This window comes from Carassius gibelio, chromosome A7 (assembly GCF_023724105.1).
Source record: "Carassius gibelio isolate Cgi1373 ecotype wild population from Czech Republic chromosome A7, carGib1.2-hapl.c, whole genome shotgun sequence".
In the NCBI taxonomy this organism is placed as follows: domain Eukaryota; kingdom Metazoa; phylum Chordata; class Actinopteri; order Cypriniformes; family Cyprinidae; genus Carassius; species Carassius gibelio.
Window position 1 is genome coordinate 20,649,502 of NC_068377.1, and position 27,476 is coordinate 20,676,977.

A 27,476-nucleotide genomic window follows, 5' to 3' on the forward strand; every position below is an offset into this window, starting at 1 on the left:
CGCTTCCAACACTAACTACTGTTAAATAGCATCGGCTTGTTCATTTACTACTCTAAGTTATACAACTAACAGCTAATGTCCAGCAGATGGAGCCAAAAGCCGTTGTATTTTAAGTCATTTCCAATACTGTAAAACAATAAGAGGTACAGAGGTGAAGAATTATCAGAGATATTACAGATTATACATTCTATTGTAATTACATTTATGTTATAGAAAAATATTAATAAAAAAATAAAACAACTTTAATCTATTTTCCCTCTTTTTAGAATGCCAAGCAAAGTAAACTTTAGATTTTAGTTATTAGAAAATATTGCTCTTTATCAGTATCATGTTCTATAATTGAGTATTGCTGGACCTAATAAAGGCCTAAATATTGAACATTATATTTTATTAGGTTGCTTTAACACATTCCACACGACATGTTAAAATATTCTATGAAAAACAAAAAAGTATGAATGGATAAAGCTAAAAATCCATTCAGGCTCTTTCCAAGTTTTTTTTTTAATTGCTAACATCCCTTTCTCCAATCACATTTTCAAAATCCTATACACAGTTAGTACAATATTGGTCTCTGTAGGCTATACAATTAACATATTACATTTTTTTTTTTATTATCTTGCATTAATTTCTCGTTGCAAATAAAGCATTTACTACATTCATTCTGACTCTGTTGTCTTATTTTTTCTTCATAAACTGTACATTCTGTAAACCTACCTGAGATGGGTCATTTACTTTTTTGTACTGAATTTCTGCTGCAAAGAAACAAAATGCATGCATTTACTAAAAACAACAAAACTAAAATGTAGAGAGGCTTCAAAACAATGCAGTGCAACACACAATCTATGATCAATACAATATACAATCTATTGTATAACGGCAGGGCTGAGGCATATAAAATAATAACGTTTCTGTAATTTCATCGGATGTTAGTGTTTTTATGACATTGTGCCATGATAGACTAAATGTTCCTGTTGGAAGAGAATGTGTGTTAGTGTTTTGGAATAATTATTTGATTTTGAGACATGCTTGCAGTGTTTTGGTAGTCATAGTGTATTGTGTTAATGTATTATTGCATGTTAAAAATGAGTGCTGGAGTTTTGTTTACAATGTGTGATTTTGAGCATGAAATTAACTGTTTTGACAGTTGTGTGTTGGTGGGTTAAGAGTTAGGAGTAGTGGGTTAAGAGTAGGAAAGTTGTTAAACGTATTGAAAAACTGTAACCACAAATTGTGTGGTCCACAATCCTAAAAAACTGTAATTCTGAAAGTGGTTCAAGTTACAAGTTCAGTGTGATTCAAGTTGAATTTCACATTGTAATGATATCATGCATAGAGAAGAATAAGGCTGGAAATCATATCAACAGCCATTTCACAGTCTTTAAAAACAATCCATAACATCTTAAAAATGTCACATACTGAATACACATTTTGCTTCTCTTAAAACTGTTGCTGACAAAATGGGTATCAAACATTTCTGTACAATCTTTTCATTTTGTGTTCTGCAACAGGATACAGTAAAATACTTCTAAAATAAATTACCAGTGGATCATCTATGAAGATCTGCACATACAGTAACAGTAAATAGCTGTATGAGATAGAATAAGCATAAAATCGAAGAAAAAAATAAATGTTCATATATACATACAAAGGTTTACGTGTGGCCTTTGGCTTTGGCCATGTGTTTTGTGTAATATACTGTCTAAAAAAACAACAACAATGCTACAATAATATCTGACTTTCCATTAACATGAAATTCTTTCAGATGTGATTTTGATTGCTTACAAAACCCAGAAATCAAAAAGTTTCAAAATATTATCAAAATAACTTAAATGCAATAAATAAAGGCACATGTATTAATAAATCTAATGATCTAAATAATATATTTTTTTTTCTATCATCCTTTCTTAACTTCATGGGTAACTATTTTATCGGGTAAAAAAAAGGGAAATTATTTGTCCAAACACCATTAAGATGAATAAAACAAAAACAAGCAGACAAAACAAAAAAGACAATCAGATTGAATCCTTTGAGAAAGAGAGAGTAAGCGGACCAGGTGGCAGTTTTAGCTTTGGGGAGAATGAGAGAGACACTTTGTAGGCCAGTGTAAATCCCAGCAGAATTAGCCTGGTTTAGATAGTCCAGCGCTGCTCTTCTGCTACTAAAGCTTCAATCCTGTGCGTGCCGTGGCATGTCCCAGTTATCTGCGGTTCCATTCATTTCTGCTTTCTAGCATGAACCCCTACATCTGAATTATCTTCTTTGATCCATCCTCAGTCAGATGATACCTGAGAGATAAAGGAAGCTTTTATAATCAGGAAAAAGTGCATTTAGAAGAGTGACTGAACAAATGAATGAGAAACACACCATCGAGTCCATCCTTTAGAAATGTCTTCACTTGCCAAGTCCACAACTGCCTGTGACAAAGACATCTGTCAGGCTCCATAGAAATCCAGTGATCAACAGAATGAGAAATAGAAGGGAATGTGAATGCATCAATGTTTTTTTACCTTGCCTAGTAGTACTTTGTGTTTAGACAACAGTCCTCCTCCATTCTTGACAGCGACATCCAATGTCCTCCTGTGCAGTTCCACTATTGACACGCTGAACTCAAAGCTGACAAAAGCAACACAACAAGAGATTTTTACTATAGTTACTGTTTTACTATGCTACATGCATCTGCACTCGACTATGCAGACAACTGGTATCAATAAACCTTCAGTAATGCAATTAAACAAAAATAACATTTCTCAGAAACATTTGCAGTTGCATCATACAGTATACAGTATTATAAAGTTTTGGCTGACTTGGTTTGGAGGGGAAAACGGTTAACTAGCTCTGTTCAGTAAGGAGCTCTGTTGTGGATTTCATTTGAAGGGAATATCATGCAAATGCATAAGATTAACAGCAGACAAGACTTTGAATCTGGTGGGTCCTCTTCTCATTTGAATGCAATAGATGTCACTATGTCTGTAACCACATTAGGTTTGACATGTGAATACTATTAGTAATGTAATAGTATTCTAAGACTATAAGCAAAAGTTCTAAAAAAAAATCACTGTAATATATTATTACAATCATTTATTCCTCTGATGGTCAATGAACAGAATGTAGTTGCTCATTTTTCCTCCTCAGCTGCCCTGAAATGTTTTGATAATGTTTTAATAATCTATCTTAATTTGTGTATTATGTTGGCTAACACACTAAAGCACATGTCGAGTACTTGATCTTTTTGATAACTGTAGTGCTTAATTCAATATTCCAATATCAAGTAAATATATTTTACATTTACTGAACTGCAACTTCATTATTACAAATGTGTAATTACAAATATATGTCAATACACTGCATGTTTCATGAGTTTCGATATGAATAACATCAATTTACAATAAATGCTTGTCTGTATTTATCAGTAGACTTCCACCATTCATAGACAATAGAAGTAATTATAAAAATGCATATAAAGATGTACTTAAGTTTTGAGTAAAGGGGGTCAAAAACACTCTACAGTTCAGCTAAATGTATTTAATATACATTTAAACTATAACACATTCTGATTTAATTACAATTAACATGCAATTATGTGTTAGAAAACATAACATTCTGTCTGCACTTGAGTACATAAAGTATTTTGCATCATTTATTATAAAGAACAAATTAATTGCAGATTTGAAAAATTCTTACAACTGGTCATAGGTAGGATTGAGCGTCTTCTTGAGAGTGCTGGTTTTTCTGCGGCCACTGCGGCTCTTGTCTGGTAACAGGTACAGGCGGATGTATGGGTCTAAGCCATCTTTAGTCAGTGCTGTGAGGTTTCTGTGATTAAGACACATGGAAACACATATTCACACAAACGCAAGAGAAGTATTTTCACAAGAACCTGTTGTGTCACATTTATATAAATTCAAACATACAAATGCAAACACATGTCCCCCTATATTTGCACACACTGTTGTTAATGTTCAAGAGAGTTAACCACTGATCATTAACCAAAATAAATCACTAATATACTGGATTTTTGTGTGTGTAAAAGTTAAAATTAGGCAAAAATTAGCAAACAAAATGATTGGAAGTAGTACTATAAAACACAGAAAGATGAAGGTTAATGTGTCTGTGGCATTCTCACCTGCAGGCATGAACCACTACAATGAGTTTATTCCTTTGTGAGCTGTGTCGGATAGTGAGCTGGACTTCACCGAGCGGACACTGGCTCAGCCCAGACCCGCTGTAACAGAGAAATAGCAAGTCAACATGAATTCAAAAGATATTTACAACATGAATATATAACATATTTTCATTCTGCATGATTTCATACGCATCTTATGCTCATCAAGGATGCATTTATTTGATGAAAAATACAGCAAAAAAACAATAATACTGTGAAATATAATTACTATATAAAATAAGTGTTTCCTGTTTGAATTTATTTTAAAATGTAATTTATTTCTATGATGGCAAAGCTGAATTTTCAGCTGCCATTACTCCAGTTTTCAGTGTCACATGATCCTTCAGAATAAATAGAAAGTTTAAAGAACAGCACTTATTTAAAAAAAAAAAAAAAAAATTATTATTATTGGCCCCATACTTTTGAACGGTAGTCCGTAATATTTACCATGAATATTCAAAATTTCTGGCAATACATTTCAGTTTGTGTAAATTCATGGTCATTTTTGGTAAGGGTGGTGATTTTTTGGATTGAAAATCCTACTTTGTCTGTTGTCTCCAGTTTTCTTCAGTGTGTTATAGACTGTTGGGGTTGTTTAATACAATACTGTATGAGCAACATGGATGCCATAGTGGTTTGTAACAAGGGAGTCAGTGACAAATACAAATGGGTTGTGTAACGCCTCCCCACTGCTTTACTGTTCAAATTGGTCTGGACAGTCTGCTCGGAGCTATCCAGTCAGTCGTGCTGTGTTGTGCAGATAAATGGTTCACACAGCACTGGATATAGCTTGTGTCTCACTTTTGGCAGTGTTTTGGCTTTTAGTGTTTCTCATACACAGTAGACAGAACTCCCCAGTGTGTTTTCTAACCAAATGACTTCTGCATACAGAGAATCAGCGTGTCATTGACACATACTCACTTCTGTGGCTGCTGTAACCTGTGCTGCAGTTCCAGTGTGGCAGAGGGCAGCGAGATGTCAGAGGCCAGACTAGGCATAGAGTTTCTGGGATACTGATGCTTCTGCAAGCTGTTTATCTCTAGACTGGAGACGCTGTGGCCTGCCTCTGCTATCCGCACCGGGGAGCCATCCAATCCTCTTTTCCCTTGAGGGGTGTCTGGTGCAAGGGTACAAGACGGGTTGTGTGACGGCTGGATGACTGCAGAGTTGCTGGTGCTAGTAGCTGCTTGAGGTTGTGGAGACATGCAAGTGCTATTCTGACTAGTGTGTCTGACTCGGACAGACGACGGCTGGCTGCATGTGACCTCCTTCTCTAAACCAAGGACCTGTTTACATGAAAACATATTTACACGGACTACATGTCTGACACAAGTCTTGAATAAAACACACACACAAATATTAGACAATATCTTTTAATAGCATACAGACACACCGACCCTGAGAGCCATTTTGAGTTTGAGGGTGCTGTTGGGGCCAGAGTTCTGCAGGGGGAACTGCTGATTCAGCGTCATGTCCACCTCCTTCAGGAGAGAACCAAGTGCCACCCGCATACTACCCAAAGAGCACTTGTGCTTACTATCCTTCACCTGAGAAACACAAGTTTTCAAAATGAGTTTTCAAAATGAACACTATTTCATTCTAACCAACTCTACATTATACTGAGTGATGTATAGCATAATTAACATTATCTTAATATTTATTAACTACTTTAATATTCATTCTTTTAGGGTGTTCCGTTCTAGAATACCTCAATTTCCAGTTCCTCTGTGTGTGGGTTCTTGATAAGGAAGTGAAAAGCCTCTTCCCACAGTGGCTCGCTAGTTTTATATCTTACCTGAAAATCAGGAGCAAAACAGGACTGAATATATGTGTATTGCTAGTCTAGAACAGGTTAAAGCTGATTAATGAATGTTACCTTGCTGGTGTACATCTTTTGTCCTACAGTCAGTTTGACAAAAGGATTTGGATCTATGCTCACTTTCTTCCCAGACTGCTGAACAAAAATGGAAAGAAAACATTCAACTGTACAGTATGATATATGACCAGTCTCCTTTAATAGTTACAAAAAATCTACTTCACCTCTCCGGTAACATGAGCTGATTGTACATGTTTGGTTAATCATAATTACATCATAGCTCAGCTAGACTTTTTAAAGATACGTTCTTTAAAAGTGCTTTGTGGTAAGAAGTTTATTTCAAACTCATCTATGAAAATGTAAATACCTCAGCAGTCTAAATAACAGAAGCCTCTTGTTTTATTTTCTTAATTAAATAAAGACATGAATACAGTATTGTTCAAAATAATAGCAGTACAATGTGACTAACCAGAATAATCAAGGTTTTTAGTATATTTTTTATTTCTACGTGGCAAACAAGTTACCAGTAGGTTCAGTAGATTGTCAGAAAACAAACGAGACCCAGCATTCATGATATGCATGCTCTTAAGGCTGTGCAATTGGGCAATTAGTTGAAAGGGGTGTGTTCAAAAAAATAGCAGTGTCTACCTTTGACTGTACAAACTCAAAACTATTTTGTACAAACATTTTTTTTTCCTGGGATTTAGCAATCCTGTGAATCACTAAACTAATATTTAGTTGTATGACCACAGTTTTTTAAAACTGCTTGACATCTGTGTGGCATGGAGTCAACCAACTTGTGGCACCTCTCAGCTGTTATTCCACTCCATGATTCTTTAACAACATTCCACAATTCATTCACATTTCTTGGTTTTGCTTCAGAAACAGCATTTTTGATATCACCCCACAAGTTCTCAATTGGATTAAGGTCTGGAGATTGGGCTGGCCACTCCATAAGATTAATTTTGTTGGTTTGGAACCAAGACTTTGCCCGTTTACTAGTGTGTTTTGGGTCATTGTCTTGTTGAAACAACCATTTCAAGGGCATGTCCTCTTCAGCATAGGGCAACATGACCTCTTCAAGTATTTTAACATATGCAAACTGATCCATGATCCCTGGTATGCGATAAATAGGCCCAACACCATAGTAGGAGAAACATGCCCATATCATGATGCTTGCACCTCCATGCTTCACTGTCTTCACTGTGTACTGTGGCTTGAATTCAGAGTTTGGGGGTCGTCTCACAAACTGCCTGTGGCCCTTGGACCCAAAAAGAACAATTTTACTCTCATCGGTCCACAAAATGTTCCTCCATTTCTCTTTAGGCCCGTTGATGTGTTCTTTGGCAAATTGTAACCTCTTCTGCACATGCCTTTTTTTTAACAGAGGGACTTTGCGGGGGATTCTTGAAAATAGATTAGCTTCACACAGACGTCTTCTAACTGTCACAGTACTTACAGGTAACTCCAGACTGTCTTTGATCATCCTGGAGGTGATCATTGGCTGAGCCTTTGCCATTCTGGTTATTCTTCTATCCATTTTGATGGTTGTCTTCCGTTTTCTTCCACGTCTCTCTGGTTTTGCTCTCCATTTTAAGGCATTGGAGATCATTTTAGCTGAACAGCCTATCATTTTTTGCACCTCTTTATAGGTTTTCCCCTCTCTAATCAACTTTTTAATCAAAGTACGCTGTTCTTCTGAACAATGTCTTGAACGACCCATTTTCCTCAGCTTTCAAATGCATGTTCAACAAGTGTTGGCTTCATCCTTAAATAGGGGCCACCTGATTCACACCTGTTTCTTCACAAAATTGATGACCTCAGTGATTGAATGCCACACTGCTATTTTTTTGAACACACCCCTTTCAACTAATTCAACTAATTGCCCAATTGCACAGCCTTAAGAGCGTGCATATCATGAATGCTGGGTCTCATTTGTTTTCTGAGAATCTACTGAACCTACTGGTAACTTGTTTGCCACGTAGCAATAAAAAAATATACGAAAAACCTTGATTATTCTGGTTAGTCACATTGTACTGCTATTATTTTGAACAATACTGTATATTAAGTATAAATAACAGTAGTACAGTAAGTCTTTAAACACATTCAGTGGTGAATGAGGGAAAATACACTGGAGAAACAATGGAGAAATAAACCCAAATAACTAAAGAATGAAACAAATCATAAAAGACGTGAAATCATGCTTGGGGTCCAGATGCGAGTGCAATGCTTATGCACAATACTTTATAATCTGCATGCATTCTCAATGTACCTTAAGGCCTTTATAAGGGGGATTGGGGCCATCAGGGTTAAAGTCAAGAGAATTGGTCTTTCCACAAGAAGGAATGAGAAAAATTGAGAATGGGAAAGTTAATACATAGCAAGAGCACATGCAAGAATTTTGATTTGGTCCAGCCCTACAGATTTCAAATAAAAAAATACAAATACATATACATATAGAATCATTGTAACAATATAGGCAGGGAGAAAAAGTAAAAAAAAAACACATCAATCAATGTGACTTAATGTGACTGCAAAAACAAAAGCTATATATTTAAAAACTTGGCTTCTGACAGATTAAACACAAAATACAATTAATAAAATTATATAAACATCCTCAGTTACTAAGTATTCATGGGAGTATTGAACGGGACAAAGATCTAAGAAATGTGATGATCATAGTTGTGTATGACAATTATAAGTTACACATGCCCAACAGGTAAAAATGGCAGTTCACATGCATCAGATCAACGTAAATGGTGTTGTTTTTTTGTTACTGAAGAACAGCTTGAATTGAAGCAATGTCTAGTCACAATGTTAGGTAAACAGCTACAGCTAGGTCAGGAGAACCAGGATGCAGATTACTAGCAAACTCACAAATAACGTTCTACAGAGAGAGTCGGGGTTCTCACAAAAGACTAGGCCAGAGGCCCTCCTCTCCTTTAGGTTTCCACAACCAAAGCTGCCCTCAAAGACACTCTTACAGGAGAGGAGCAAGGCACAATGTAAAGCGTTAAGAAAGTCTTCACTGTACATCAGTCATAGCAAACTAATAATTACCTTTAGAATTAATTAAAAGGTGTCAATTAAATAACAAACATTCCTTAAAATCATAGTTCAGCCCACATTGAAAATTGCAATATTGTTTTGGACCCCATCGACTTTCATTAAATGCACAAAAATAGTTGGACTGTAAAATATCTTATTTTGTGTTCTGAAAAAAACCAAGTTTTGGAACAACATGAGGGCAAGTAAATGATGACTGATGTTTCATATTTGGGTGAATAATATATTTAGGAGGAAACTAGATGATAATTGCACCTTGCAAGATACAGCCTTGGGAACAACATCACTGTATGTAAATCATTAGGGGGTGTAAAACTGCAGCTTGTTCACATTCATATTCATATCAAACTAGACTATCAAAGAACATAAATAACACTTTCCATCATTTTATAAAAGTAGAATATGAAAACAATGAAAATGAAAGTAAGTCATTTTCTGTACATTTTCTGACAGAAGCTATGTTTGCTCATCACTACTGTTCTTACCGGCAAATTACTGGCAGAGTCCAGACAAACAACTAGCAGAGTTGAGGAAAGATTGTCATTGGCCCTTATGCTCCATAATACCTGATAAGATAGAGCAAACTATGATGACGAGAATTAAATGATAAAAGGTTTAGCCAGTATATGTTCACAGTCATGTCTATCAATGTCAGTCAGTTTGTGTGCGTGTATGTGCATACTTGATCTAGTTTCTCAGCGCTCGGGTACAATGACAGCCACTCTAATCTGAGATGAAGTTTGCCTGTAGTAACTTCTTCCAAGTCAAACCACTGCAGAAAAAATGTGATTAGCACACTGGAATGGTAGCTATGGGCTTAAGTAACATTCAGATCATTCCAAACCAATGGTGGAATACTATAGCATTCAAAATAAATTACACAACTGGTGATAATGTCTTCTTTGGGATAAAAAAAACCCAATAATAATGTATGCATCTATGGAAGCTCAAGTCAGTTCATTAATGAGACAAGAATGTACAGTACTTAAATTGTGGAAAAGAAGATGACAATATTTGTACTGAAGCAAAAAGACTACAAACGACTGGAATAAAAACAAAATAGTTTGAAAATATACTAAAACCTAAACCTACTTACAATACAGCCAAATTTGGAAGTTTAAAGTCAGTTTAATAAGACGGTGCTGAAATAGAACTAGTGGTGACATTTGTTGTGAGCTGTAAGTTAATCTCAACAGGAACAAGAGTGTGACCGCATTACCTCGTCAACTTTCTGTTCTTTATGAAGCTCACTCAAGTCAATCATTAGACTGGAACAAAATAAAATAAACATTACACATCTTTTAAGAGGTCTACAATAGACAACACTGCACATTACAGCCATATAAATGAATGTGGCACCTGCCCAAGAAGTCATCTTTATCTGGGTCTTCATCAAAGAGCTCAATTTCCAGATGTTGTCCGGAATGTTCATATACTAGTGCCTGATGATAAAACACATACATGAACATTTCAGTGTATGTACATGAGACGTATGGACGCAGTAAATGAGCATGTGTGTACATGTATTCACCTCATACACCTCATTCCATTTTGGGTGCAGACATTCTTTGATGGTCTTGCTTCTAAAGAGCTGGTTGCTGACCAGCAGCATGCCATAGGGGTCAGACTTGCCTTTGATCAGCCCGCCCAGATAGGTGTCCTTAACTTCCAGATTCTGAGCTTCAAGAAAATGAATCCTTAGAACTCCCTAATGAGTGTGAACGAGAATACAACAAACGACAATGAGAGGTTAATGAATATTAATATGAACAAACGTTTGTAGGGTTTGTTGAGATGTGTGTGTGTGTTCACCTTTGGCATGGGGAAACGGAGCTGTGCCAGTTCAACCTCACCGATCAGTGGTACAGTGATCCTGTTAGGCAACACCATGTAAGTGCTGATAATATCCTGGATCATGTGGTCTGAAAAGCCACTGCGAATGAAAAAGATTTAAATGAAATTTTCTTGAAAGTACAAAAGTGGTGATGTACTTCTGGATATTAACAGAGATGATTTATAAGAGACACGCCACTTCCTCAATCCTAAATACAACTATATAAGGAAAACTTGTAATGGCAAAGATGGCGGTTGTATGCACATGTCCCGCCCCTCCTGCTGGAAAGCCAATCATCTGCTTTTAACAGTCAAGCCGGGAAACATTTAAGTCTATCGTCTGGTTCCACTGACGCATGTGCACAGTTGAGGTTTTGCGACAGTGGAGACGATTTGTCGACAGTGAGTTGTGGTGTTTGTGCAAGATCAAATGGAATCCACAGAGAAGAGGGTGATAACAACGCGAAGGCACTGAACTACCAGTTAAAGCATTTTATATCGACCACAAATATGTAACCTTACATTCTAAGTAAGACACCGGCACAATAGACACTCTATCTGGATAGAGAAGTAAATGAAGTTGGTGTCATGAACCCTTGCGCATGCATAGTAAAAGTATAACCTGTGGGGAAAAAGGCATTTTAAACCTTATTTCGGGGCAAAGTGATAAAACATTTTCAGCGATTTTTATCATATTTCACTGCTGTTTCTATACATGCAGATTTTATGTCCCGGTGACCAGTGAAAGTGCAGTTCTGACTCTCTGCCCATTCATTTAGATAGGAGCTGGTCTTGTTATTCTGAAATAGCTGCCCGGAGGCATTGCCAAGATGGCGGCCGAGTGGCACGACTTGCCTACAAGGACTTTGATATTAACCATAATCTTCTACACAATGGACAGATGTGTAACTATTACAATACATAAATTCCTGAGTTGATGTTATAGACAACATTAAGGTATTTTTCTTTTGTGGTTTAATAATTCATACTTCATCATTTGATACGATCACACTGGTGCGATTAGAACGTTCACTGAGGCACATCACCATCTGCTAAAGTCAAAACGGCATTCGCTGGCTGGTGCTGAGCTAGAGACAGACGCGTTTCACAGCGCCTTGCATTATAACCAATCACACATGATTCTGTTGAGCTTATGAATGCAACGGCCAATCAGAGGTGTTCAGATGAGTCTTCACTGAATAGCTGGTGTTTTGTTCAGAGTGGTGAAGAAAGTGCATTTCTGTGGCCAGCAACTAAACCAGTTTAATCTAAATTAGTTTGTTTACTACTACTTAGTGTTGTCTTATAAGTTAGAAGTTGCATTAAAACAATGTCTAACTGATCTTCAGAAAAGAAAGAAAGAAAGAAAGAAAGAAAGAAAGAAAGAAAGAAAGAAAGAAAGAAAGAAAACAATCCTGTACCTCCTGGAATGTATTGCTAACCACAAAAACCACATCTAAACGCTGACTTGCTGACTAAACCAACAATTCTCTCACTGTATACTAACAGCACACACCACATTCATTTGGATATTTTTATAAGTAATGCATAGATGGCTAAAGATAAATAAATGAATTAGTCCAAGTCAACTTTAGACAGTAAATAACTATTTTGTACAGTACAAATATTCTGTATTATATTATTATAGATGACAGTATATTGTATAGTATTGTGTTTTGCTGTTTTTAAAATGTAAGTTAATCACAAGAGCAATTACTCATTTTTAGCATGGCTGTAGTCAACACCAACTAGCTTTCATTTCACAACAACAACACCATTAAGCAAGCACATTAAGCAAGGGTTTTTTTATTTATTATTCACCATAAAAATAAAATAATAATGTCTGCCATTTTACGCAATGAATACAGTACTCTCCCTTCCAAAACATTTGTTTTCTTTCCATTTGAAATGATTTTACACTGCAGCAGGCAAATTTCAAAAGCCAGACATTTCAACTTATAAACAACCAAGGACACTTCTAAAAGGTAAAAGAAACATTAACCATTTTGTGCATTGTTGGCATACTTATAAATCAACATACAAAAATAAGCTTCAAGCTAAATCCAGCTGATCCGTTCCCTGGAACCCAGCTCATCTAGACAACAATGAAACATGACACTCGACAACAGAAAAAAGAATGCTTAACCAGACTGATGCAGATATGAGTTGTAAACTATGAATTCATGACAGAAACCTCAAAGCTTGTTCAACACCTAATATTATATCCACATCCACACTCTATCATATCGAGAGAAAAAAAAAACATTTCTAAAGGTGTTCTTAAACCCCTATGGCCATCTAAATAACCCATAAGAGCTTTGGATGGGGGATGTCACAGGCAAATGTATGGTTTCATGAAGATAAAAGACTTGATCTTCAAAAAATTTATATTTACCAGAATCTAGTTCCCTTTCACGCTATCATTACACATGCCTCTAGTCTGTTTTTCCCCAAATTGCTTTCTGCAACTTACTTGCTTTCTTTCAACACTCGTTAATCTATTCCAACTAAAAGACAGTATGATATAGCAACACATTAAGGATCTCTCTAATCTGCCAGTACATAGAACACTGAGAGGCTATTGAGGCTATTTGAAAACATTGTTTTAGTTAATGCATCTGAATAATTCTTGGGGGGAAAAAAAGAAAAAAAATGTGTACCTTTAATCTAAATGCATAATGCGTACATTTAATTATTCTAACTTAATTGTGAATACATTGCAGGACAAAACAGTAAACATTATTTAATATATATTTGCTGTATTTTAAATGAACAGAGCAGGTTGAAACATAAGGGGTTTCTTCAAATCATTGCCTCTATTAATTTGATTTTGTCTGTGTCGAAGCCTACGCATGATAAGGGTCATATATTAGATCTGGTTATTTCATCGATGGATTTTGTCTCTCCGACCATAAACCAGTATTGTTTAGCTCTGTCCTTAACACCCCAATGGGAGACTCTATGCCCTGTGGTCGCAAAATTCCCTCTGTAAACTCTTCTCCTGCTATTTTGTATACAGATGTGTTTACTAGTTTACTAGTTGCCCTATCATGTCTTCCTTGTTGGACTTGTCTGTGGATGAACAACTACATTTTATAAATCTATGGACAAAAACCAAGAGGCCCTTAAATCACAACAGAACCAGAAGCCTAACCAGCATAATAATAATAATCTTTATTTTCTATAGCACAATTAAATGTTACTTTACAAAGCGGATTTTATGACTAAATAAAACAACAAAATACACCATACGAAAAAAAAAAAAATATATATATATATATAAATATATATACAAAATAAACAAGATGATGAAAAATGCACTCAAAAGGCATTGAAATTAATTAATTTAAAAATAAAATAATATCAAAATGTCAAGTAAAAGCTATCCTAAATAAATTAGTTTTAAGAATTCTAAGGGATTTTGCTTGCCTTGTCTCAATTGGTAAAGATTTCCATAGTTCAAATCACAGGTTATATAAAATGCAATTTATATGAAAATAAATTAAAATAAGTTAAATGAAACAAAGACTGTTGTCTTAGTAAGTAAAGATACAATCCATTGTAGGAAGAAAAAATTTACTTACTTAAGCCCTGGAATGTCCAATATATTTGTGAGGCCTGTCCAGTTTATGTCCAAAAGCTGAATGAAAAAGAGAGAATCAATCATATACTTAAAGACACTGCTAACATAGAGAAATACATGTTTATCTGTTTAGAGGAGAAAAATGAGCACAAACCAGATAACCAAAAAGAAAAACAATAAAAAAAGTCTGAACATGCCTGAGGCTGTAATTTGATATGAACATGGATGTCAAGTTCCACTCTATATCCAGCACATAAATAACAATACTATGTACTGTTCCCTTTCAAGGGAACTTCAAACTGTGTCCTTTAGGGGTCGCTATGGGGAACGCCTCGCCGTGACCCGTGTCTGAAGCATACAATGGGACACCAAGAAGTTGGCCGGCGACAGAGAGGAGACGTTCTCTCTTAAATTTCCCTCCTTGCCATCTAAGCCCCTTCAGGATACATCTCACTTAAATGGCAAGGCATATGCAGCACCAGGTCAGGCTGTGACTTCATTGCACATGATGGCAGTGCTTCAAGCATATCAGGCTGATCTGTTGAAAGACCTGGATAAAGGTGAAGGCCTTTCCCCAATCAGGTAGCTGAGTTGCGCCGCACCACAGATCTCTCTCTCCATGCTTCCAAGCAGGCCGCCTCCACCATGGGCAGGTCTATGGCAGCCATAATGGTAGCAGAGAGACATCTCTGGGTGAACTTGGCAAATATTGGGAAGAAAGAAAGGGGCTTTCTTTTCAATGCTCTGGTTTCACTTTCTGAACTTTTCGGTACCTCTGTAGAGACGGTAGTCGATAAGTTCAGGGAGGTGAAGGCGCGTTCAGCAGCCTTCAAATCATTCCACGAAGATCCAGGTCTGAGCCCGAACAACATGGGGGTCTTGGTCCGTTTCGGTCTGAGGATCAGAGACGGGCACAGAAGGCTAGTGTCACGGCTCGTGCTCCTCTCCCACCTGCGGGTAGGGGTGAGAGGAATTGTGGGTCAAAGGAAGGTAGGCAAGACCTAAGGGATGTGATCCAGACAAGACATCAGCGCTTTTGTCCGAATCAGAGCGATACTTGAGTATCTACTCATTCTCTTTGTTTTTTTTTTTACATCTGCCCTTATCTTCCCCTTCCAATTCCACAGAGCACTTGGCAACCAGCAGCATCAGGTGAATCAGGCAATTCCTTCGCTTCTCTGATGCGCTCCAGCATTATTACCATAGATCAAGTTGATGACTCTCAAACATATTGTTTTTGGGAGGCACCATTCCATCTATGAGCTGCTCTTTCAGAGTGCCACGAGAGCCCCGTAGAACAGTGTCTTAAAAATCCATGTTATGGTAAGTGTGCAAGTGAAGTCTTGCGCACATTCTGAAATTCACACTGTGGTAGGTTTGCACGCTAGTTCTCTGTGTTCTTTCTAAAATCCTTTGCGCTGTTTTTTTGTGCCCTTCAAGCAGTAGCCCCTGTGTGACAGGCCAAGACTAAGTATATTGCTAAGCTCTTGGTCATTTCCCTTTCCTGCCATGCTTCATATGCAAGCTTTAGATGAAGAAGTGAATGGCATGTTCTCAAGCCTATTTATTCTATAGTCGCACCGATAGTGACATCAGGGGCTGTCACCGGCCAACTTGTTGGCGTTTTTCCATTGTATGCTTCAGACACGAGTCACGACCAGGCGTTCCCCATAGCGACCCCTAAAGGATGCAGTGTCTTGTTCCCTACTCAGGGAACCATGGTTACATTCGTAACCTGAGACGTTTGTTACTGTGATGAGAACAATCAGTGTCCCAGTGTCCCAGAACTTAAAAAAGATAGATAGACCAAAGGATAGAAGAAAATAAAGCACAGAAATAGAAACCATCCATTAAAATGGGGATAAATGCAATATAAAATTTTTCTCTTAGCCTCTTTCCCTCTGTGAATTTGTTTCAATGTTGCCCACACTGCAGAGGAATATATGAAGATAGGCCACCTCTGCAGTGCATCAAACTACAATCAGACTGGACACTGGACAACTCACACTGGACTCAAAACTCATTCAGTTTTCCTACACCTTACTCATTCAAGCCTTCATTCAGGAACAGCAGCAAAATGTGAGCTATAAATCAGGCTGAGCTGTGATAACCAGCTGTGAAATTAGCCCTGCTACTAATCTGGTACTGAAAGACTAGAATCTGGGTCAGTGACGCTGACTGGCTGCCACTGCTATACGCACATGGTAGAGCTGGTAAGATCATTTTATGCTGTTTAGCAAACCTTTAAATAGAACCTCAGTTATTCAGTTTTGCAAAAGACAAATGTCTTTAATAACTTTCTCTTCCTTTACAACGTTTTCTTCCAATTACACAGCAACTTTGCATCAGTTGTATTCCCCTAAGTTATTTTATGTGTTTATGCCATTGGATCTACTGAATTGACTGAGCATACCATCCCTTGATAAACTAACCTTACGTCAAATGTAGGGGTGTGACGGTTAGTATATAACCGTGAGACCGGCGGTTATAGTTGAACACTGTCATTAGAACTCTATAACCGCCAAAACCGTGTCATTAAAATATTTTTTACAAACATTTTTTATCAAATTTTTTTTTCATTTTTTAGATAGGATCATAAGATGCGCAATATATGGGGAGACATGGTTTTTACCACTTAACCTGTTAAATGTCACCCCGTCCCGTATACGGGATGCCTACGTTGACTATACTATATTACAATCAAATTTTTACTCTGGAAGGGAACTAATCCTTTCATGCTGTTCCAAACTTGCATGGCTTTCTTCTTCTTTCGAACATTAAAAAATATAATTTTTAATATAGCACAATTAGTAACTCACTGGCTTCTTTAGGAAGAAGAGGGAAAGAGCACCAACCAGCGGCATATTCCCCAAAAGTGGCTCAAGAATCACCCGCAGAACTCCATGAAGCTGTCCATACATGCAGTCAAGAACATACATAGAGAGAGAAAGTGAGACAGACACATCACATTAAACTTCAAAACACTTGTATGGATTCTTACTAGAGGTTTGGTGTGTACTAATGCAATATGAAATATCCTCATTTAAATAAACTGAATAAAAACTGTCATTAAACAGATTATTTTAGTGAAAGTATTGCTTCCTTAATTTAGAACAACACACTTTATCACTATCAGTCTAGGAGTCCTTAAATGGAAAAAATAGAATTTTTCTAAACTGCATTTTAAAAAAAAGTCTTAATATTTGCTAATTTATATCTCATGTAAATTTATTTTGTTCTAAGGATGGGCATTTCTTTTTGGAAAACAATAGAGATCTCTGGTGTGAGATGGCAGTGCTGTCAATCTAACCACTATGCACCCCAGGCTGAGGATGAATGTTTCAGCATCTCAACACTGATGCATTTATTGTTTTGCTTCTGACAGCACTCCACCGGCTCGGTGATAGACATTTCACCTTCACAACCATCACTACAGCTTTGAGCAAAAGAATTAGAAACAATCATTCATTACCAAAGAGCTGCTAATGAGAACAAATAATTCAAGGGAATGTCCTGTCTCAAGTAGTCCTTTAAGGAATTTTTCTGAAACTGAGTGTCTATGAAGCAAAGATGGCAGTCTCACATTGCCCTGTGTAACTGTCGTAGAAATTAACGGGGATGCTTACAGCGCTCTCCAGGTATTATAGACCTCCGTGCTATATAGTAAAAAATGCATCATACATTAACACAGCATGCTGTCACACAGAGAGTTTACTCTGCTATGCATTTAATGCGACATAATGAAACAAGTCCATAAATTATGCACAAAACGGTCAATATGTGAGCATGTATGTACATATCTGATCATGCACTACAAACGGTAAAAGGGCATTTTAGTATTTGGTTACACGCCTCCCTATAAATACACACACACCCTTTCTGTGAAAATAAAAATAGGCTCCGTTCTACAGTCGACTGGATTCTTTCCAAGGAACATGTGGTTGCATCATATTATAGGAAAGTGCTTCCTTGTATCCAACAAATTAACTCTCTGGCCTTGGCTAAGATAATCCATTGGGTCATGGAGACAAACTCAATGGAAGATGCCACATAACAGAGCTGCTGTTTATCTTTTATGAACAAATAACAGTGCAATCCTACTGCTGTATGTGGTACAAGAGCAGATAATTATCACTCTTAAATGTTTTATGAGAATATATAACAATATACCTGTATACTTTTGATCCCTGCTCTACAGTAGTACCTTTTGACATCCACATCGATTTCAGTATTCCCAACATAGCTATAAAAGAAAAGACAAATATTAAAACCTGTACAACAACCAGAAAGTTAAATAAAAGATCTAAAGATGTCAGCCTAGCATATTTAACGTGAGGTCACCTGATCTGAAGGTCCATGATGATCTGCCGTCTGTCCACGTTCTCAGTGTAAACTTTGACCCCATTGATTCTGAGAGGCTGTGACAGAGATGAGCACAGATGCCCCGTCAGGAGGTTGACATTTCTTTAACCAGCATGCATTCCTCCACAGAGCCCTGACAACATAAACTATTTCCATCTGACAGGTGGTCAGCTTTTCCAAAAGGTTTAAACTTCTTACGTCAATCTTCCTACTCCTGATGTAATATATAGCTTTTTAGTGCAATGTCTCTTTGGCGCAAAGTTGTTAAGCAATGTTTTATCTTTAAAAAAACATGCAAGATGGTCTTATACCACAAATTACATGCACAGTATTTGAATGAAACACAGTTTTCTGTAGGGAAATAGAACACAAGAACTAAATGTCTAGGTGATGAACTACACTAAATATAAATACATAATTATTAATGTATGAATATAAATAGTTACAACAGAAAACCTTCTGTGATGGAGTATAATAGCATGACCTTGAATTGTTAAAAACACTGCCATTCTGTACTTCCACTGTGCCTATAAATATATAAATACATAAATACAATAAATAAATATATAAATACCTTACATAATATATAAATATATAGCTAAAATATTTCTATAAAATGCATTGCCCCTATAGTAAGTTATATTTAGTGAATGGGCTAGGCAATGCCTACTGATTTCTTTCATTTTAAAAAAATATATAATAATTATTAGGGACAGTGGTGACAGCTCAGGAAATAATGCGTAGAAGACCTGAGAGGCTTGTGTTGTCTGTCTGATCAAAACCTCAAAATGTGATCTCATGTGGATTAACTGCTAAGTCCTGCTGCCAACTGATGGAATTCGTTTTCAAGATTACACTCTGAATAACTGGATATGTTAAATCACAAGCTGACTGAGATGCAAAGGAGCAAAAAAAAGTGTGTGCAATGTTGATGTCTAAAGTGCCATACAACAAAATCCAGCTTGACTGATGTTAAATTAAACATCATGAACAAAGATTTACGTTCTCTAATAGGATGCACTTTGTGAGCATTAAAAGTTCATAGGCAGTGAGCATGCATACCTGATCTCCAAGATCAATCTTGGTGAAGCCGAACGTACTGAGGTGGGGACTGGCTTCTTTGATCGATGGCTCGATTGTTTCTTTAAACAGCTTCTCCACAAACTGACACACGTAAGGCCACATCTGTTTCACTGTCTGAAAGGCAAAGAGTGTATCTGCTCAGTACTATGCAACTGAGTAAACTGAGGCACTTAACGGATCTTCAGTTCTTACTGCTATTGACTTGAATGATAAATAAGCTTTTCTGAAACTCTTTAGTTATCAGAAAAGTGTTTTATGTTATTTACTAAAAGCCAAATCTTGCAAAATATTTTTTTTTCCACAACAAGGTTGCGTGATACAAGATTGAGAGTTTCCAGAGGCCTGAGGACATGTTGTAACTTGACTAACTGTAAATACTCTAGGCATTTTAGAAACTATTCTTCAAGACAACAGAACAGGTAGCCACGCTGGTACAGCACAAACAGAATTATAAAAAAACTAAATGTAGGATACCGTGTCTGAAAGAAAAGAAATAATGTCTAAAACTTTTGAAATAAGTTAGTGATGTAGACAGTCAAATAATGAAAATGTTTTTTTTTACATTGATATAATGTACATCACATTTATGAGCTTCAAAATGCATGTGTGAAAATGTAGGTTGTAATATTAGTATGACACAGTACAATAAGTGTTTTTATCCTTCTCAGTTTTATCATGTTTAAAAACATCAGTGATTCTGCAGTGTTTACCGTAAATAGTTTTGCATGATTTATAAAGTTGCAGACATACTTTGCAGAAGCATGAAGCCATTCTGTTACATAAATTACGCCGCTGGTCAAAATTCCAAATAAATATTCAAATCAGGCATGTTTTATGAAGACTGGGAGCCTTCATATGTACAATGAATATTTTAAAAAGCCACTGATTTTGACACAGAATGTGAAAAATGGTTGCTATATGTGGTGTAACATGAGCAAAGCACACTGGATTATAGCACCAGTGTGTAACCAATGAGAGTGAGAAAGAGAGAGAGAAAGAGGGCAAGAGAGTATCAGATTATTAGAGTGCTGGATGATTATTACTTAGAAATTATGAGGGACAGGCAATTAGTACCTAATAATTATCTCACCTTATTTAGCCACTCAACTCGCTCCACATCTGGATAATGAACCTGGTGAAAAAATGTATCATATTAATAAAACAGCTTCTGTAAATGTGCTGCAGTGTGTTAGAAGAAACCCCTCTGGCGATCACACACACACACACACACACACACACACGCACACATACATACACCCCCTTGGTCCACAGATGGCATGAAAAAATAAACAGTCGATATATTACAAAATAAAACGACTTTCTGTCTAAACATGTAAAAGGTTATTTATACAAAAAAAAAAAATGGCACCCATGTGCATTCTCTTCTTTCCTTTTACATCAGTTTCATAATCATTTCTATATGTAGCTCAATAGGGGCAGCTGTGGCCTAATGGTTAGAGAGCTGTTAGAGACTTGTAACCCGAAGGTTGGAGGTTCGAGTCTCAGTGCTGGCAGGAAAAATCAGCGCTCTCTTCCACTCTCAGTACCAATGGCTGAAGTGCCCTCGAGCAAGGCACTGAACCCCCAATTGCTAATGGGCGTGTGTTTGTGCACGCACTTGGATGGGTTAAATGCAGAGCACCAATTCTGAGTATTGTTACCATACCTGGCAAATGTATGTGTGAGTAAGTGTTACCATACCTGACAAATTTCACGACTTTCACTTACATAGGATCAACAAGTTTAGCTGCAGTTAATCCCTGCATGTGTAGAATCAAATGCTTAGCCTGTATGTGTTTCATGCAGTGGAAGGGAGCAAGATGACACACTAAAACTTTTTTGATTTCTCAAGCAGTACCATACAATGAAAGTCAATAATGTCATTGGGGTCCCGTGTTGTTTTGGACCCCACTGACTTACAATATATAAAAAAAGTTTCTTCAAAATATCTCCTTTTGTATTTTACAGAAAAAAGTAAGTCAAACAGGTCAATAACAGATTCAAGTGTGAACTGGTCACAGTCCTGAACTGACCCACATGCACAAAAGAATAACAATAACTTCACAATAGCACTGTCATTCAGAACTAAATCTGGAGGTCACTGAAGTCTGTTTATGCATTCATTTATAAAGTGATGTGCAGCAGAACCCAGCATATTTGTGAGCAGGTGAGAGGTAGAACAAGGATTAGGAGAAAGACAGCAAGGTTTTCCCTCAGTTTCCCCTCAACTTTAAGAGCTGTAACCATAATACATACTATAACAGCTCATTTGTCTCTTCATACCTTTGCAGCTTTCTTCCATATTCTGGTATGTAGGCTACAATCTTTGCATGACTCCTGTCAATGCAGTATAAAGAATGTTAACTCTGAGTGACATAAACCTCGAATGCCTTACATTTAAATTACATTTACATTTAGCAGACGCTTTTATCCAAAGTGACTTACAAATGAGGACAACAGAAGCAATCAAAATCAACCAAAGAACAATGATACACAAGTGCTATAACAAGTCTCAATTAGCTTAACGCAGTACACATAGCAAGGTCTTTTAAATAATATAATAAAGAAAAAGAAAACAGATATTACAGAAAAAGAATAGAGCAAACTAGCGTTAGATTTATTTGCTTTTGTTAATTGTGTAATAAATGAAAAGAAAACAGATAGAATACAAAAATATTAGAAAGCACGTTATACACACACACACACACACACACACACACACACACACACATACATATATATATATATATATATATATATATATATATATATATATATATATATATATATATATATATATATATATATATATATATATATATATATATATATATATTTTTTTTTTAGAATAGAATTAGAATAGTGAATGCTAAAGTTAGAGGGTCAAATAAAGATGAAAGAGATGCATTTTAAGCCGATTCTTGAAGATGGCTAAGGACTCAGCTGCTCGGATTGAGTAGGGGAGTTCATTCCACCAGGAGGGAACATTTAATTTAAATGTACGTAAAAGTGTCTTTGTGCTTTTTTGGGATGGCACAATCAAGCGACGTTCACTTGCAAAATGCAAGCTTCTAGAGGGCACATAAGTCTGAAGTAATAAATTTAGGCAAAGGGGTGCAGAGACTGTTGATACTGAAGTGGAACTACAAATCATCCTGTATGTGACTTATGACCAAAAGTGGCCCAAATCAGAACCAAAAAGAATTCATTTCATGTAGTTTGTGGTGTTCACATAGTTATGAAAACAAAAATCGATCTTAATCTATTAGGAAAAAAAAAAATATATATATATAATAATAATAATAATAATAATATATATATATATATATATATATATATATATATATATATATATATATTTTGGGCCATTTTTGCACAGTCAGTTATGTTTTCAGAACAGGATAAAACATGTGGAAATATATCTGTGCATTAGTGTGAATGCAGACTATTAAAGCTGCTAGTGTCTATGATCTCATCAGTAATAATCAAATGGCAATAATGCTGAAAAAAAGAAAAAACATAACTATGATTATCTGCAAACTTTCAATACTTTCAAATACTGAAAGTGCTTTTTGTTTATCACTAGTAATTGTCTACCCCCCCCATCTTTATTATTTTATATTTGCTTGTATATTTTGAAGCTATATTTACTTTTAATTCTTAACAATAATTAATTAATTATATATTAATAAACATAATTATTTAGAAAAGTAGCCTGCTTATATAATTTAATAAAAAAGCACAAAATAAATTGGCTATAATTGTGATGCATTGTGATGCATCATGATATCGAATTGAATCAAATCGTTGACATGATAATCGTAATCGAATTGAATCATGAAACCAGTGCCGAGTCACATCCCCTAATTTAATTTCACATCTTAAAATTAAACATTTTAAATTATAAAACAAATGCTACACACAAGTGAAACAAATGTGTAGGGCACGTCTGAATCTCATCACAGTGGTAACACAGCTGCAAGACCATAAACGCTTCTCTCCAAGACATTAAGCAAAAGCTGAAAGGAAAATCTCAGCTAAGTCACATCTGGTTACCTGAGAACACAACACACTCTTGACCTGAGAAGACACTGCATTCGCGGCATCTATAAAGCTAACCCCTTCTGGATTTGTCCTATAAAAGTAACATCTTTACAGTAATCTCAAGAGGCAAAAAGTGGAGGTGTGTGACTTCCTTCTGTAGTGCAATTACTATGAAATTATTTAAAACGCAAAACAGTATTGGTGTAGCTTTGAGCATAGTACCATATGTGACAGTACAGCACTTTTCTCAGCAAGCTCTCCATCTGACACTGTAGCATATATCAATCACGGCAAAAAGGTCTGGAGTCTGGACACAGCTAGAGCTACTACGAACAGCACTAGACTTCGGTTGTCAGTCCAAAATGAATATTGACTATTTTGTTTAGTATTAATGATATGTTGGAAAGACACTGAAAGTTCCCATAGTAACTCTGTTTCTATGGCCACTAGAGATCTCGGAGGATTTCTCTTCATAGACAAGTCTATAGACAGATGTCTATTGGAATGTTCCTTTAAAAAAAAACATCTGGCTAAAGATGAGACTGTTGAGACTTCAGAGTTGCCACAGTAAGGTTGAGATGACGTATAGATAGACTATAGCCTAGATTCCCAACAGTGATATCATTTGATGAGAATCTGATAATCTGTGATGTAAATGGTTTGTTTTCCTATATATAGGCATACAGAGAGCTGTCATGTGACATTGAAAACTGTATAAAAATAAATTAATTTTTTTGTTAAATGCAAGATTTTTAAATGTTAAATTATGTAATGCATTTTACTAGACATTAGTGCAGAAAGCTTGACTCTTCTAGGCAAGATAAATAGCATGTTTCTTTAAGACATGCAGTTTAAGACACCTCTTACAGAGAAGTGCATCTTTCTCATGCATCACACATTTCCCAGGAACCACAGAGAAACTGGACAAACAAGTCTTGAGTGTTTCAGAAAATACATCTTGGTTTAAAAGCATGGCACCACAAAATGTTAATAAATCACAGAAACCATAACGCCTCTGTTGAGAAACATTTTCTTAAAAAAATCTAACAAAAAACAAAAACAAAACAACAACTTCAAACTCATCAACATAAACCAGTTCAACAGACTTCTAATCTGACACAGACAAGTGGACTCATGCCAGAATGTAATTTGATTAAGGCTTCGGAGCAGTTGAAGTCTAAATGAAGAGATGGTAGTGGGTGCTTGTGAGTCCATGTAAAAATGTATCTGATAAATGACTAACACTACACAGACAAGAAGACTGTACGCATTACATGCAAACGTGACACTTTGGAAATCCATGATTGGAAATTCCATATTGACTCACCACTAATTAAAAGGGGTAATCCACCCCAAAATGTAATTTATGTCATTAATCACTTACCCCCATGTCGTCCCAAAACCGTAAAAGCTTTGTTCGTCTTCGGAACACAATTTAAGATATCTTAAACTGTGTTCTGGAGACGAACAACGTTTTTAAGTATTTGGAACGACATGGGGGTAAGTGATTAATGACATAAATTACATTTTGGGATTGAGTATCCCTTTTAATAAATCATTTCAAACATATCCCTTTCAAAAAACTTTACATGGTTTCACCAGAAAGTACAATCCTCTGATACATCGTGAGCTAACACTTCCGTCATCTAGCACTTCCATTTAAAATTGGGGGAGGGGGGGGGGTCGAAAGATATAATCAGTTGTAAATCTACTGTCTTTCATAGTAAAATGTATCAATTTGTAGTTTTTACTTGTAAAATTTTTTATTAAATTAAAACTAAATTTTAACAGTATTTCACAATAATATGGTAAGGTAATTGCAATTAGCTACTTAATTGCTATTTACAGTTTTACATGCTGCACATTTTTATGCATTATTCTGTACAAATGACATTTTATAGAATACAGACTGCAGCACACCGAGTCCTCATGTTCAACTACACAGACAGACCTGGGTTCAGTCCCTTCAGGTCCAAATATCTCATTGCATAACATATATTTACTTTGTTGCACTTGGCTTTGGATTACAGCCTTGATGAGCAGAAGCTCAAGATAATGCTTATATGCAAGATAAAAATAGAAAATGGGTAGAGACATAATTAGGAAAAACACTGTTCATCTTCACAGGCGAAAAGGCAAAAAGTCTTGTTCTGCCTTAAGTCTGACAGCCTGGGACCAGCTGAGATCCAAAGTTAGTTATATTTCAAGCACTCAAGAGTTTGCTGAATGGACAGAAGAACATTGAAAGCAAAAAGAAGTCCGAGTTTAATAAACCTGAATGAAGGAAATATCTTGTGTTTGTTTACCAAATGTAAAATTGTAAACAGCATTACCACCCACAAAGGCCTAAACATGTTATATGTCATTATGGTTCCATGGACACCTAACCACATAATCAATTCTTGTCTTTTTAGTCCAGCTTTGGGGATGGGGTTTTATAATTTAAACAATAAAAATAAACTTCCTCTTAATTTTCCTCTGTTTTCTAGTGTGCTGACTGATGTGTTGTAACACGGTAAACCTTATCAATAAGAGGAGTTGAACTCACCCATGAGGGTAACTCGGTTGCATCCACCTCCTGTTTAACCGTGTCCTCTTCCTCCAAAAAAGAAAGTACTCTATTCAGCCTAGTGTTCTTACACCTCGTGTTTCTCTTCCAAAAGAAAAATATCGTGAGTGCGATTAAGAGCCAACTGAAACTGAACTCAAAATACCCCAAGACATATATGGGGAAGATAATGAAGAATGTCTTGGCGAACTGCAGCCACGTGCGCGTCAGTTCCCCGGTGCAGGACGCGGGGTCCTGGCTCAGCTCCGCGGGCGACGAGAAAGGGATCTCCCCGCTTACGGGTTCAGTTTGTCCGCTGTCCTTTTGTCCCGAGGCACCTGCTGTTTGAGAAAGATTTCCGCGCACAGCCGTCATTATGTCCTCTGTCATAGTCAGACCGGACGAAATGTTACGCACGGCTGTCAAACGTATACATTGTGCTTCAATGCAAAAGCTGAGAGAGTAAACACTTCAGATCATCACAAGTACACTAGGATGTTTTCACGTTAGTTCGCCCGTACACCAGTCCATTTTGACACGGATAGTGGCAGCTCGCTTTGATTTGATCTAGCTGTGTATAACTGAACAAGAGCCTCTGCGCGTGTCCCGTCTGACCTGCTCTTGCTGCTGGCTGGTGCTATCTGTAGTGTTGGTTTATGACAGCTGATCTCTTCACACACACACACACACACACACACAGCGGCTCACAGGAGGTCCTTGAGTGTCCGGACAGCGCAAACCCGCCACCCTGAGCCGAGCAGCTGCAGATACACAAACAACCAGGCGTCGACAGCCAAGAGACTCCCAAGTGTTCACTCTTAATTAGAAAACAATAACAAGAAGCTGTTCGTTTCATATTTTCTGATAGACTGTTTGTGCCAAAATGCGCTGTCTGTTGTGCGTTCATCTCAGGTTTTTTATTTGCTGCTTTCAGTAAACTAAGCTGAACGCAAGGAGGACGACACAAATAAAGACATAT

At 36.6% G+C, this 27,476-nt stretch overlaps 1 protein-coding gene across 5 annotated transcripts; it reads right to left on the minus strand.

The window, feature by feature from the left end:
• Positions 1 to 586: 586 nt before the first annotated feature.
• Positions 587 to 27,414, minus strand: LOC128016776 (extended synaptotagmin-2). Of its 5 annotated transcripts, none has more exons than XM_052601558.1 (23): positions 26,498 to 27,414; positions 20,996 to 21,037; positions 19,885 to 20,019; positions 18,802 to 18,878; positions 18,631 to 18,703; positions 17,280 to 17,369; positions 14,462 to 14,517; positions 10,857 to 10,977; positions 10,576 to 10,752; positions 10,404 to 10,486; positions 10,264 to 10,312; positions 9,727 to 9,816; positions 9,530 to 9,610; positions 8,251 to 8,307; positions 6,039 to 6,113; positions 5,871 to 5,957; positions 5,560 to 5,709; positions 5,084 to 5,448; positions 4,124 to 4,222; positions 3,682 to 3,813; positions 2,508 to 2,613; positions 2,365 to 2,414; positions 587 to 2,285 (listed from the first exon to the last, which is right to left on the minus strand). In XM_052601558.1, the coding sequence occupies exons 1-23, from the start codon at positions 26,885 to 26,887 to the stop codon at positions 2,240 to 2,242; spliced, it is 2,631 nt and encodes an 876-aa protein (XP_052457518.1). In that variant the 5' UTR covers positions 26,888 to 27,414; the 3' UTR covers positions 587 to 2,239. The 5 variants fall into 5 exon arrangements, with proteins under 5 accessions (XP_052457518.1, XP_052457517.1, XP_052457515.1 ...); XM_052601557.1 differs by having other exon boundaries at positions 6,039 to 6,116; XM_052601555.1 differs by lacking the exon at positions 8,251 to 8,307 and adding an exon at positions 8,856 to 8,957.
• Positions 27,415 to 27,476: the final 62 nt, after the last annotated feature.